At 35.4% G+C, this 15,239-nt stretch overlaps 1 protein-coding gene across 6 annotated transcripts in view; it reads right to left on the minus strand.

The window, feature by feature from the left end:
- Positions 1-15,239, minus strand: part of Sesn (Sestrin) — a 211,291-nt gene that overhangs the window by 7,019 nt on the left and 189,033 nt on the right. For all 6 annotated transcript variants that reach the window (XM_087413540.1, XM_011063585.2, XM_011063587.2 and 3 more), the window contains 5 exons: positions 8,840-9,010; positions 2,708-2,890; positions 2,384-2,621; positions 1,389-1,654; positions 467-841 (listed from right to left, as the gene is read on the minus strand). In XM_087413540.1, coding sequence (XP_087269666.1) covers positions 467-841; positions 1,389-1,654; positions 2,384-2,621; positions 2,708-2,890; positions 8,840-9,010 — 1,233 coding nt within the window. The remainder of the gene's footprint in view (positions 1-466; positions 842-1,388; positions 1,655-2,383; positions 2,622-2,707; positions 2,891-8,839; positions 9,011-15,239) is intronic.

Genomic DNA, 15,239 nt, shown 5'->3' on the forward strand with positions numbered 1-15,239 from the left:
CTGCTTATATGAGAATAAATTTTTATATTTCTTGTTCCATCATGATAAAAGTCTTATCATAGATGTTAAATAACTAATTTCAAATGCATAACGCATTTCATGCGAACTAATCTTAACTTTCTATCACGAGACAGCAGTTATTCGCAACCAAATAATCGGAATAATATCAAGTATTTTATATTTAACACGGTCAACTTTTAAATTTATCTACATAAATTATTGCTTATTTAAATTTCTATAAGATTCGTTTGAAATAGGAAATGCAACCTTATGTACTACCCGTATAATCATATATTTTAATTTAAAAAATCAAAGAAGCTAAGTGGTTTGATTAAAGTAATTTATTTTTAAAAGAATTATATTATTTATTTTTAAAAAATTATAAAGCATATATGTTCTTGTTTGTTTTTCAATTAAATTATTTTAGGCAAGTTAGATCACATATTTGAAAGATAATTCTACTTACCTTTTCACTGTGTTTGAATTCTCTCATGACGCGATCATAATCCCTCTTTGTAACGCGCTCCGGATAGCAAACGGCGCTCTTGATGAAGGTTTTGAGGCTACGCTCGAGCAATTGATTCACCTCATTGTAATCGTAATCGTCATGCCTGATGCCGAACATACACTGTATGTAGTTCCAGATCGCCCGTCTAAAGCGCGACGTATCGACCTTGTTATGCGTGCCCATGGTATAGTATGTCAAATTGTATGCGGTCTTGAATTTGTCGTCGAGAAGATTACCGACATCATTGTACAGACGATTCACCAAGGAATAACCGTGATCATCCCAGGAATAGTCCTGGACGCGGAAGGTCGGTATGTCGTTCAACTGACCGCGCTAGAAAGATGAAAAACATCGAGTCAATAAAAAAAGAAAGCACCAAGAGATAAGAAAAGTTATATTAAAATGTCTCGCGAAAGATGTATAGAGTCAAGTTAGGGAATGAAAGAATACTATCCTACGGGTAGCAACCGGCGAAGCGACTTTTTTTATTATCATTAACGCCTGGCGTAAGCGTTGTGCCCCGCCTTCGTAGCCTATCTTAAGTCAGCCAATACACAACGTAGTCGCGCGGTAAATATTCATAGTTACGCGAGCGGAGCCGTAAGCCGTACGCGCGGAGTACAGTCAGCTTAAATATTCATGGATGCTACACGCTACCTTGGAATATCGTCTTTCGGTTCTAATCCATTACACACTACCTAACTTAGGCGTACAAAAACAGCGGACGCGCGCGAGGAATCATCGCCATGTTGTTGAATAACATGAGGGTCGCACTGACGTTATCAATATAAATGGATAAACTCAATTAAGATACGTAATATCTATGGATTAACTGTTTCGCCGTTTCTAACACGGTAAAACTGACACCGAAGAAGCTCACCTTGGCGAAATCCTGATAGATGAAAGTGGGATCCTCGATGAATAGACCGATATCGGAGTCGAGGACCGAGCTGCTCCTTTGCGGCGCTGCTGCCAGCTCGGCCGATTGCGTCTCAACAGTCTCGAATCTCTTGGAAAGCTCCTCCTGCGTGATCTGATAGGACTCGGATTTTTCCGAGAGACGCTTCATACGTTCCATCAGAGTCTCCACTCCGACTTCCTGCTCGCCAACTATGCTCGGTGACGACGGCGGCGACGGTAAATTTTCTAGATCGTGACAATTTCAATTTGTAAAGTTATATAAATTTTTTGTCAACGTTATAGATATACGGAAAAGCGAACTTACACATAAAAAGGACGGTTTTGCTAAAATATCTAAAAATTTAGCTACACACAGATCTGAAAATAATTATATAAGACTCAAACTAGTTTTTAGAATATCAAAATCTTTTACAGAATTGCATAATCATTCAGGCATCATCGAGCTATCTAACTGATTGAGTCTCAAAAAAAAGAATTGACTACCTCACAGAGAAACATTATTGACACAAATACACGATGAACATTGTACACTGAATGCATCTATTTCATATTTTGTCGAAGTAGTATGTATTGAAAACGGCTAAAAAATTAGCCAAAACATGTTTGCGAGCGATTATTAAAATTTTATAACTATTTGTTCTAATTAAAAGTCAGATACTCGACTAAAGATTAGCATTGATATTTATCGTGCTTTCTACAGCGCTAATTCCCAAAACCATTAAGTTTGTTACTAGATTAATTTATTACAGAATTGTTCATCATTCTCAAGTTTCTTACGTTATTATTATTTTCATCAGCCAAAATTATTTTCAGATCTGTATCTAGAAAATTTTGGACACTTCAGCAAAATCATTCTTTCCATATAAAAATGGATAATTTTACACAATTCATAATTATCGTTAGACAAATGATATTCCATTTTGCTAGCAAAGAGTTATAATAAATATTACGTACCAGTCTTGCCATCTCCGTTGGGGATCTTTTTAGGGCTCATGAGCTTATCTTTGGCAGGTGGTATCTTACTACTATTGTCCTGGATGTTCTCCTTATAGTGATGACCAGTTACGTTATCCAATTCTTCATTAATTCCACAAGAAAATACGAAAGAGGATAACGAGTGGAAGTGGGCTAATAGAACTATCGCATGGACAACCTCCGCTAAGGACCAATTATCATCGCCCTTAGTCAATTTCTGAAAATACAAACATTTGTATTGCATCACCGATCTCGAAACATCATGTGAATTCTATGCATGAATTCGAAATTCTACGCGCTTACCTCTATGTGCGATTTATTCAGGAGCCACGGTCTATGAGCTAGGATCTTGTTGATCTCATAGAGATCTTGCAGCTTCCCCGGAATCGATCTAAGGCCTTGGAGCCATGAGGGGTCACCGCCCTGAAGAAGGAACTCTCCCTTCTGCAGGTTTATAAGGTAGCTACATTGGTGCCTACCCGCAGCCTGAAATTACATTAAGATAGATCTCCAAACCTGTTCTCGTCAATTTATCTCTCTCTCGCATCATCCGCGACGCTTAATGCCACCCTCAGACAACGTTTCTAACATAATCGTCTCTTCTACACTGAGAGATTATTATCTACTAAATCGTACATCATTAAAAGGGATCATACAAATTTTTCGATGGTTATCCGAAAGGAGCTGTAATTCTGACAAAGGAGAATCTGAAGTGAAAACGCGTTTTTAAAATATTACAAATCCTTCTTTTGTCATATTAAGAATGAAAAGCCTCAAACATCCTTTAGTCGATTCAAAAATTAACAATCAATATAAAAATTTTTAAGTCATCAGATTAATCACTTGACAGGATAGAATTGAAAAGAAGAAAAGAGAAAAATAGTTAAGTGTTATACAATATACCCATCGACTTTTTTCCAAATACATATGATATAAATGCTAAGTTCAGATTAATGTATTTTCATCACCAACTGTATATAACTGTACTGCTTACGCATCAGAAAAAGAATTAATTGATCCTGGGAAACATTGTAGTTAATACTTGACTTCATCTTTTTTACTTTTCCTGAAATCTATTATTGCTGTCAAGTAATTAATTGATTTGATGACTCAAAAATTCTTACATTCTTGTTAATGTATAAAAAAATTTTTTTCTACATTCTTTAGAGTGGAATCTCAATCTAAAGAGTAAACTTTCACTCTTAAAGATTGAAAATTTTGTTACTCTTTTTCTCAAGAGTGACAGAATTTTTATTAGAATCAGATTCCAAAGAATTTAGAGAGAGTAAGAGATCTGAAGCTAAGATTCTTAATATGAACACAAAGGACTATCATTAGCAACAAATCGTATTTTAAGAGCACGTTTCTACTTCTAGTCCTCTCATTGTGAGCAACTGACTAGTCGATTGAAAACACAATTTAAATACATATTAAAGAGACGAGATCCATATGCGCGATAAAAATATTTCAAACGAGCGTTTCAGATGTATTAAATGCCGCGTCGTGTAATAATATAATATAATTACAGCGTAATCAATGCGCACTCCGCACTACATAATAAATCAACTAATTTATGGCCGTTAAGCTTCGACGGTGCAGGCCTTGTAATCTCGATTATCACGCTTACCTCAGGCCCGTACATCACAATAAGCAGATACACAGGTCTGCAGAATTAGCTCGCAGATAATGTCCATCGATAAGATACTACCCGTAGGGTAAATAAGGGTCGAATAAAAACGACAAGCGCGCGGAGTCGACTGAAAGCAATTTTGCCCCGCGAGAAATTTCTATTCGCGTATTGAGTGCCGGATGGCATTGCCGTGCATTATTGCCGTCGATGCCGTCGTGTATTTGAGCACATGTATACGTGCGATATCGTGCATCGCGCACGATAAACGGTGGGTTTCCCGTCCCACGAAATTTTCGAGGACGAGCACCGGAGTTATTGGCTCGATTTCGTGGGGAGGCCGTAGCGGCTTGCCGTATGCATTTTTCAATAACAAATTTCGACTGGCGATAGGCGAATTGACAACGACGTGATGATGCATCGGAGCGTAAAATTGCACGAGGTCGCGGCCGCCAATATCGCGCGTTATCACGCTCACAATCATTTCCAGCACGTGACGAACAGCAACATCCGTTTCAAGGATATATGCACTATGCTCAATCCTGCATCCCCCAACGATGAATAATCCCGTGACCTTTCATAGGTTTTTCACGTTATCGATTTTATAAATTAATACCGAAGAGATTTTAACCAGAGAATTTGTTCGCAAGCGTAGTTAAGGCAATAATGAAACCATCGATATCAATGTTAAAATAAAATGCGTTGAAAGTATCATTAAAGATACACAGAAGAGTCACGAGCTCAACATTGGGCGTTTATCATTTTAAGTACGCTAATAGTCTCGTTACGATGTATTGCAATAGACGTTAACAGTGGAAAATTTAACTTAATGATGCGGTTAGTCAGTTATTCCGTTAAAAAAGGAAGTATTTTTTTGAAAATTTAATATGGGTTTTACGTAGTAAAAAAACGCTATTATTTGACGCGCTATTATTTAAATTATCTGACGTGAACTCGACGACGATCTATTTATTCCCGCGTGACTAACTTTGCAAAGCCCCGCGGGCATGAAACGCGTCAGTTTAGCACCCCTGACTCGTCATTTCGCCAACCAGGGAATCTCGCGTGGGCGTCGGATGCAGCACGATCCTGACAGAGTCGACAGAGTCGATCGATCATCGTGACAGGACATGGTAATACCATGGCTAAAGGGGCGGAAGAGCGAGCACGAGTGAAAAAAAGCGGGATTGAAGGAGAGAAACGATGGTGAAAGAGAGAGGAGAATGAGAGAACGGGTTGCGACGAGGTACGCAAACAAGACTTGTGTTTACTGCGAGAACGGTAAATCGATCGATGCGAGAGTCACGATAAGAACAGAGTTCGCTAAATACATTTTTGCCTCCCTCCAGAATTCAGCCCAGGGATCTCCCCGGGAAGTATCTTGGCGTGCTTTCCTTATTAGTAATCAATCATTAAGACTAACGCCAAATTCATCAATTACGGAAATTTGCATTACTTATCATTTCACGCAACGATCCACGAATCATTAATTATCGTGCTTTGCGCGGAGAAATTTACCGGCGGATGATACCAATCTCCATTTTTCACTCGATTATCACGCGGGGATTGGGAAGATGATAAAACACTGAAAGTAAAGGCATTATCGCGGCGACGAGAATAACAATATGTGCGAACGATGATTGGCAGAAAACGCGCGTTTATAACGTTTCAGACAGTCCGATATTGCCATATCGATGTTTCAGTATTATTTGTACAATAATTATAAATAGAATCGAGATACTTTTGCGAAAAACATTTATATTATTTCTTTCCCGAGAAATAATATACTGTTATCATAAGGTTTACGTTCCATCGTAAATTTATATTGATGCCATTCGCTCCTGATAATAACTGTAATAAGTTAATGTTTTTCTGTGCTATGCATACCGTCTTTAAAATAAATGGACGACTATTAAGCTCATTAAAATGACTGATATAATCAATCTAAAATTATTGATATAATATGGTAATCATGTTTTCGTACGTTGATAAGCAACAATATTATACCTGCATTAATTTAGAAGACATTTAAACGCAAAACCGAGACGATGTGATTCACGATAACAATGATATTTATCTTCAAAGACTCTTCAGTGTATTTCCTTTAATAATTTATTCCACGAACTGCCCGATAGCTAAATGATTAATAAAATACAACTATATAATAATACTAAAGAACAAATCAATACGGAATCAACTGTCTTTCATGATTATTTCTATTTTTAAATGAAAAATATTGAGATGAATTTTTTAAACAGCTATCCTCTATATAATGTTATTAATTTCCAGTGCAATTTTTTATAAATAATCCAAAATGATCGCAAATTACATTTCGAAGAAATGAGCACAATGTTTACTAGAAAAGCTGTTTTTCAGATACCTTATCATTTTATCATATCCGCGTGTACCGTCTAACAATTTACTTCGTCCTTGTCCGCACATCACTCCGTTTTATCGAGATAAAATATTTCTCGATCGATACACTACGATGATAGTTTGTCTATCACATCAGTCTACTGACGTACTTCTCGAGATATCAAATTAAGATTACTAAAGTTCAAGTCCCGAGATTACGTGAGAAAAGCGCGAAAGGTGCGACAGTTAAATCTAAATCGATTAATAAATTTAGATCAGTCGAATATATCACGACATTATTATTAAGTAAATATTTAATTATAACGTAAAGTTCTCGATTCGAGTTTTGAGGAAGTAATAAAGAAAATCTCTGTCTAATATGTGAATTGTTCAAATTATCAGTTGAGTATAGAATCAAGCCCGCAATGGCTCACAATGACATCCGATCACGACTGTATATCATTCAAAGGCGGAAGCTGTAACCTCGATATTGTATCCTGCAGAGATAGCAATTTTACAGTCTACAGTATGGAATTTTGTAATAAACAAAGTCGGCTGCGGCCGCAAATGCTCGTCAAACAGCCGTTAACTCGACAATTTAGAGCAAACCAGTTTGCGGAATCTGCATACCTGCTCTCGCGCTTACATCGCATATCTAACAACACTGTAGTTTCTCTGATCTTATACTTTGTATATGCATTTACGGAAATATATATTCAATCGCCAACTGTGCATTAGCTAATACGAGGTAGCCTACAGAGAAGAAGTAAGATCTTAACTTGAGATACGAGTTTCTTTGACAAGCTGTTTTAATTTTGCAAGAAATAAAAATGCGAGTTAAAAAAATGGCAAGATATATATATATATATATATAATAAACTCGCTTTAAATTCAATTGAAGGCTGATTGTAAAAAACAAACAGGTTTCTCGGGAATATCGCGGAAAAAATACTCCAATACTTGCTGAAAATATTTCTAAGTTGTAAAATATCCGATATTTCGGAGACCGATAAACATTTGGAGATGGCATAAAATATTTAACGACTTTAGAGAGCGATAAAAAAATCTTGCGATCTCAAAGATGCATGTTATTGTCATAATTCAGCATATTACGAATTCGTTCTTACGATGCAAAGTAAAACCGACAAATCAATTTTATTTTTCCATTTGTTCGCGTTATCTAGACAAGCCTGTTTCTCGCACGAATCTGTATTCTGAGCAGTAAATGATAAATGACTTATTTATTTAAAAATATGAAATATCTTGTCAAATTCTTATACGCGAACCTTCAATTCGACATTCTCCTGAGTTATTTATAGTCCATAAAATACTTCTACGCAATATAAACAAGCTTTTCATTATAAAAATTTAATCATTAATAGAAAAATGAGAAACCTAATTCAAAAATAGAACATTTATCTTACTGTACGTTTTTTTTATGTTTTAATTATGACATAACGCGATTACAATTGAAAGTATGTTTTCAAGATGATTCTTACGCGTGTATTTCTGCATGTTCGAAAGATAAGATTATATAATTTCATACAACAAATGGCATATTTTCATACTGCACAAATAGCTAAAAGTAATGCAAACGAATGCGTAGATCACCGAGTAAAGATCATAAAAGAACAGTCAATGTTATTTTTCACATCTTCACCAATTGCTTTTCACGAGAACATGTGCGGCATTACGAAACACACACGCGCTGCATTTACTCAGTTTGAGATAATCTTTGACCCGGTGACCCGCTGTCATTCGTCGAGGGTGATCAGGGAACTTAAGAGAAAAAAATAAAGACGCATCATCAACGCGAAGAAGAGCTCATGAGTAACAATTCTCTTACGCGCTATTGAATATATAAATTATATTCCATAAAACTAAGCATTTAATAAAAAAAAATTTCCAAGAGCTTTTAAAAAAAGAAACTTATTTCATCTCAAATCTTGCAAATTAATGAACTAAAGTTTGAACAAGTTAAAATTCTAAAGTTAAACGTCAGTATACATCTTTCAATCGCTCCAGTTATCTGCCATTGTCGGTTTAATTAAATGCATGTAAAAAAGCGCAATAAAAGTCGCAGGAATATATTTAACTGTAAGTTGTAAGTGAAACATGTGAGTCCCGGTGACCCTGGGATATTTTTCTAATTTTTAAATAGTGCAACGATTTGGAATAATAATTTTATGTTTCACAATCTTATATTTGTCGCAGTTTTATTTTATTCACAAGGGTAATTATTATATTTATATGAAGTTCAAGTGTTGTAATTTTTTTGCATGGTGGAAAATTTTTAAATATCTTCTAAAACCAATAATATAAAACTTTAGTGCGTCTTAAAGACCCATATACTCTTTTCTTGTGAACAATCAATTGATGAAGAATAAAAAAATTTATCTCAAGATTTACTATTACAAAATTTTTATAGAAAACAAGAAAGAAAACAAATTTACCATAATGGCAATGAGATGTCTGTAGTCATAAGGAAGTGGACCGTCACCCCGAAGAACGAATTGCTGGGTCCGAAGGAAATGTTCCAAATAGGATGGGTGCGAGGACATTACCCTCGAAACATGATCGAGCCTGTTGTTCTGTAGAAATGCATCCATCAACAGGACATGCGTCTGTAACAATCAAAATACATTGCTGTAAACAAAAAGTGTCACGCAAACATAGTAGATTAGAGGTGCACAGTAGATTAGATACGATAGCAATCAAGCAAAAGATTTCAAAATATTTAACATCAAAAATTTAAGAAAAAATTACTAGAAAATGAAGTTAATTAAAAATAATGTCGTTACACATACTCCAGATATGATAATCTGAGACTTGCTTGCTGCACTTGACACGTTATCAACATTGGATTGTTATCAATTATTGCTATAATTGGAGATTACTGAGGATGGCTTGAATATAGTCGAAACGCTCAGTTTTGTATATTATGTAATAGATACAATTGAAATATATGTGTATATGATAATCGCACCAATTACCGTGTATTAAGCTCTTAATTGCCCGTTTTTTACTCTATTTTTTATTTATTTTAATTAAAAATACTATTTTCTTAAAATGAATTTCATTTCACAAAATCTCCGATCATTGTTTGCTCTTTCTCCTCGAAACGCTAGAAATCTATTCGAACTCTACTTATCGTGGAGAGTTTTAAGGTAAAAAAGTCTGTTTTTGTATTAGTATCCACATAATAATTGACTAGATCAATCATATTGTTTGACTCTAGAGTTATTTGTTCGCTCCGACCTCGACAAGTTTTCGGCATTAGAAAGTATATAGTCACGTTTTCATCAACACGTCACATAATGATATGAATCACTTTATATGTATATATACAGGATGTTTCGGAAATCGAGATACATGTGAAAGGAATGATTCTACAAAAAATATTTCGAAAACGTAAAATAAAATTTATTTATGTAAAGCTTTGTTGTCGAAAAAATATTCATCGACTTTAAATATTCATTAGGTCCTATATCGACTTAACAGATTTCGCTGTAAGATTACTATTTCTGTTCACGTTTGTGTCTATTGTATTAGATAAAGAATATATAATAAAACAGATACTCATGCACGATTTTATTACTTTATAAACTGTTAAAAATGTTCGAAAACAAAGCTTTAGAAAAAATTTTTATTTTATGATTTAGATTTATTTTTTCATGTAGAATCACTCCTTTCTCGATTGTATCACGATTTCCGAAACACCCAATATACATGCTTATTTCTCGCACTTGCTGCGTCGATAAAGAGCATTAACCATACGGCGTTGCGTGCGTTAATCGTAATATTAATTACGTAATCGCGTTTACGACATGTGCACAGATATGAAGGAGTGGGTTTCCGGGTCATCCGAAAGCGATCCACGCAATCAGGTGTTTGCGTTGCATCATTCAACGATTCGTCTTGACTACTGTTGATTAATACATCACCGCATGCCTTTGTATACATGTCTCGTGAGAGATATGGGCACCTAGATAGATATCGGCATAAATTACAGCTCAGTACACTGGACACGCTACATAGAGTATCATGCTTAATGACCGTGTTATACTCTGTAACGTGTGATTGCTCCTTAATCGATCGAATAGAACAAACAGTAATACACCAATGTGAAATTATTATGTGTTACGTTTAAATTACAGGAAAAAGCAATCGCAAGAACCTGCTGTCAAGAAACGCATAATTGATATCTTAAAAGAAAAAACTCATGGATAATTTTTTGCACATTCTGTCAGGCGAGATTAAAAAATTCACAGATCAGACCTTGTTTATTACGATAATTTCGTATGCTTCCGGGTTTTTTTTTTTCAATATTTCCTACTGTAATTCCTAATATGCCAACATTTGTCGATATAATAATTCATCGTTGAAAGAAAAACGAATGTGACTGTACGTGAATTGAGTCACGTTTTACGACGCAATATAATTTACTAGCTTGTTAATATTTATAGTTCTTGTTTGTCAGTTTTTCTTGCAGTTATCGATATTGAAATCAACTCATCCATTATAAATATTCCGCTTGTCAAATTTATTAGCCGTGCTTCCGCTGATCGGAAGAGTTCCGGTGATCGATCGATTGCTGACGCAAACACATTTAGGATCGTTTCAACAAATACATTCAAGTAAACAGTAGGATAAACAGTTGTTCGTCATCATATTCATCATATTCATTCGCCAGTTGGTGCACGTATTATATTCGCAATTCAAAATGGCATTGGACACTTCTTGTGTGTCTGAAAGCCAATTAGTCAGTTCGAATTCTCAGTTCGAATCTCCCGCAATATTCCCACTTCCGTATACGTGTAAAAAATCCCTTCATACAACGTTCATTTGGTTTTCTTATATGTCCTGACATGTGAAAAAAAGAAAATTTCAAATGAGCTTGCAGCAACGAATTCATAATAAAATCTACGAAACCGTAAACTTCAACAGCTCGATACAGAAACTATTCAGTATTATGCAAATTAAATTGTGATTATGTATATGTGTATAAATAATATGGTGTCCCAAAATAGATGATAAATATTTTTAAAGATAGATTTTTTGCATTTTAAGATGAAAAGTTTCTAATACGGAAATGTCAAGGCTATGATCATTTTTAAGTGAGAATAGTTTAAATATTATGATAGGGATAGAATTTAGGACGTCCTATGTATGTGTGTGATGTGTGTGTGTGTGTGTGTGTGAGAATTTTTGCAGAGAAGCATAGATAACATAGATAGTATAGATAAAAGGTTTTTCTTGTTTTCCAAGAGAACCTTGCAATTCTCAACGTTTCTCATCGATAACAAGTTTACACAAATCGCATTATGTACTTTCACATATTGACTGTTTAGTCATCAAAGCATTACTAACATTTCAATGCATTATCTACGCATTATCAATATTTGAAGTATTGTGAAAAATATTTTCAGGAAATTGTCTCATCAATTTTACATTTATCAGTGATCAATATTATTCATGTAATACCTACTGAAATGAAATGATAATAAATACTAACCTAATCAATAGGTATCACTTAAATAACTACTGTTCAACTTTTGCAGTGCTACTATCGCACGCAGACTGAAAGTATGCAGTTATGACACGAGTCTACAATACAAATGCAAACACAATTTGTCCCACAATGATGTGGTCGACCTTGTAATGGGTCGCTAACCTGTGTGCACACACACAGTGCACGCACACAAACTGCGAAAGACTTTTCACTTTGGCGCCGACTTTCGCCGAGAAATATTGGAACGTCCCACACCGGACGTAACGCGTGAACGCAAGTGGGACACGTCACATTGCGCATCCTCCGTTATAACTGTCTCGCAAGGAGAAAAAAAATCCTGCTACGAGTGATAACAGAACACCGTGTATACCTGACGCAGCCGTTGTGCCTCAACTGAATGCGTTCACCTCGTCGCAACTCGAGGAATCGTTATCATTCGTAATCAGATTACAATTGAAAAACACCAGAGACGGTTGCACCAAATATATTAACATACGCTTTCTTTCAACAATCGTCGACATGGTCGATTTCACCGAGCGATACCCGACGTAAACAAGCGAAACGAAACGGGTTCGGATAAATGCGCTTACTGAGCTAAAATCATCGCCGCAAAATGATTAATCGACGGCTCAAGAGAGCGTGCCTGCGGCTGATCATTATTATTGTATGTTATTATGGAAAGGGTTTACCCAATGATAGAATACCGATTTCTGGTGCGTTGAAGTTAGCCATCAAAGTATGGTGTAACTGAATTTTGCGGAATTCCTATTCAAATAAATGTATAGAGCAGTCAAATATACATGAATTTATAATAAGGAAAAGAAACGAGAAAAGGTCTTCATCTGTAATATTATTTCTTGCGAAAATAAATATTAATTATTACTTCGTTTTGCAGAAATTATTTACTAGTACATTTAAACAGTCAAACATATATGTATATTATATGCTTTACATAAATTAATGCATAATGTTCTCATTCCAATTCTTTTTGTATATTACAAAAGAATTGTTTTGCATCTTAACAATGTTTATTGTACACGGAAAGAACGATTTTGCTGAAGTAACTAAAATTTTAGTTAGACACAAGTCTGACAATAATTTTATTGGACCATCAAAATAATTATGTAGGACGCTAAAATATCAAAACTTTTCGTAGCATTACTCGAGATTTCTATATAATTATTTTAATAGTTCAACAAAATTATTTTCAGATCTGTATTTAGCTGAATTTATACTACTTTTTAAGCTACTTCAACAAATCATCCTTTCCATGTATTTTTCTGATGTGTATTTTTCTTCCAAATTTGCGAGTTTGGAATTGAGTTTATTTTCGGCGATTGCGGAAGCAATCCCATGAGGGAGTTTCCGCCTATTTTCTGTCAACATTGCGAACTGAATCGACCGGGCGGCGACACGTGGACTCGATTATATAGACGAAAGTACACATAACATAACCGAAAGACTCATTAAGGAATGGTTCTCGAATCGACCGATCTATTATTAAATGACGACCGACGTTCGTTACCGTCGTTACCGAGAGAGGCCGACTCGGCGGAAATAACAAATTACTCAATGTCAGTTAGTCGGCGTGGTAGATCGTGAGAGTAGTTCAAGCACTCGAGAAAATTTACTTGATACTTTTCGACAGGAACTCAATGATCGTATCGCTGGAGGATATTCCTTTTCCTTCTCAAGAGAGAAGGAGATCTTCAAGAAAAATTCATAGAAAAACATCAAAATAATTGATTCACGATTCATCGCATCGAACGTCCAAAAACATACTTCAACTCACATTATACTTTATTGACTATTTTATAAACATTCTTTGCGCAATCATTGCAAGAGAGATCCACGCAAAATGATTAATATTAATACCGACGATTAATCTAACATTCATCATTTCGCTTCGTAAACATCCTCTTGATGGCTTGTTCTCGAATCGATTATTTTTCTGATCCTGCGTTACATTAGCAAGTGTAAAAAAAAAACAGCGAACAATCATTTGCGATAAGTTTCATCTACAATTGACGACAGCCATTAACCGTTAAACGCTGGATATAATACGAGAGAAGTCGTTAAGTTGTTTTCAACATCGCTCTATTTTTCGCAGCGTATTTTTTATCGCTAAATTAGCTATTAGATATACATCATATGAACTTTCAGGAACTCCGCAGAATTGCTGTATTATCCCAACCTAACACCAAAACGGTTTCATTAATGAAGTTATTTGTATGCACATAAGCTACATGAATATTATTCTTATACATTTCCTCGCAATTTTCTCGTCACGATCCAAGGTAGCTTGCGATTGAAACCGGTATAATTTCACCGAATTTAATTTTCGAGGCAACAGATAGACGGAAACGTTCCCTCTTATAGAAACGTGATAATTACCGTAAGGTTCTCTTCAGGTTCTCTTCCGCATGTCTATACAACTGTAATCAACGTTTATTACATTACAAAAATTATAACATTTTAATTCTCAAAAAATAAATAAACAATTACAATATATAAGAATATTAATCCTCCGTCTACAATAAGTATTTTTACTGCTTCCGTCCAAGTTTCTTTCAACTGTTCTAAGCTTTCAAAAAATGTGAAAAAATTCAGGGTTATTTTTTAACATCTTTATATTACAAGACATTTAAAAGATATCAGAAATATTTTAAAAGAAAAAAGATTCCTTCATCAATCAGACTCCTTTAGAAAAATAGAAAAGAGTGAAATTCCGCTTGTATCAAAAAAGATCGAAGGCAAAGAGTTAAAGAGATTTAAAAAAAAATAATCATTCAAATAATCATTCAAATAATCATTCGAGACAAAAGGAGTTGCGGACTTCACCTCGCAAAAATAACTGACTACGTCACAGACGTAGTTAGATATTACTCAATTGACTCGTACACGCTATTTGGCAAACCGTGTCTCTCACTCCTACGTGAGGCCCTCAGAAAGCGCAGCCAGCGTGGCAGGTCTCCTCTCCGTCCGAGAGCCCTTTTTCTCTTGGCGGAGACTCCTGGCGATCAGCCCGAGAATCGCCGAGACTTCGTGGCGAGCTCTTCGGAAAGGCTTCTTCAACCCTCCTTCCTTAAAGTCGAGATTTCACGTCACGCGTCGAAATTTTCCCCTCGCCAAGTACGCGCCACGTTGCGATCGGACGTCATTTATCTTGCGAATCGCGTGACTTTTCTGTACGTGACTATAGACAATAGAAAAAGAGTATCTACAATTTCTAGGAAAGGAACATCTAGGTCCGTTCTAACGTCGGATCGTGCTACGGTTCCCTAAATCGGTTCATGAATGGAAGCTGAAAGATTATGCACCGTTCCTGTATACAAAACGAT

This window comes from Acromyrmex echinatior, chromosome 14 (genome assembly GCF_024713525.1).
Source record: "Acromyrmex echinatior isolate Ae372 chromosome 14, ASM2471352v2, whole genome shotgun sequence".
Classification (NCBI taxonomy): Eukaryota; Metazoa; Arthropoda; class Insecta; order Hymenoptera; family Formicidae; genus Acromyrmex; species Acromyrmex echinatior.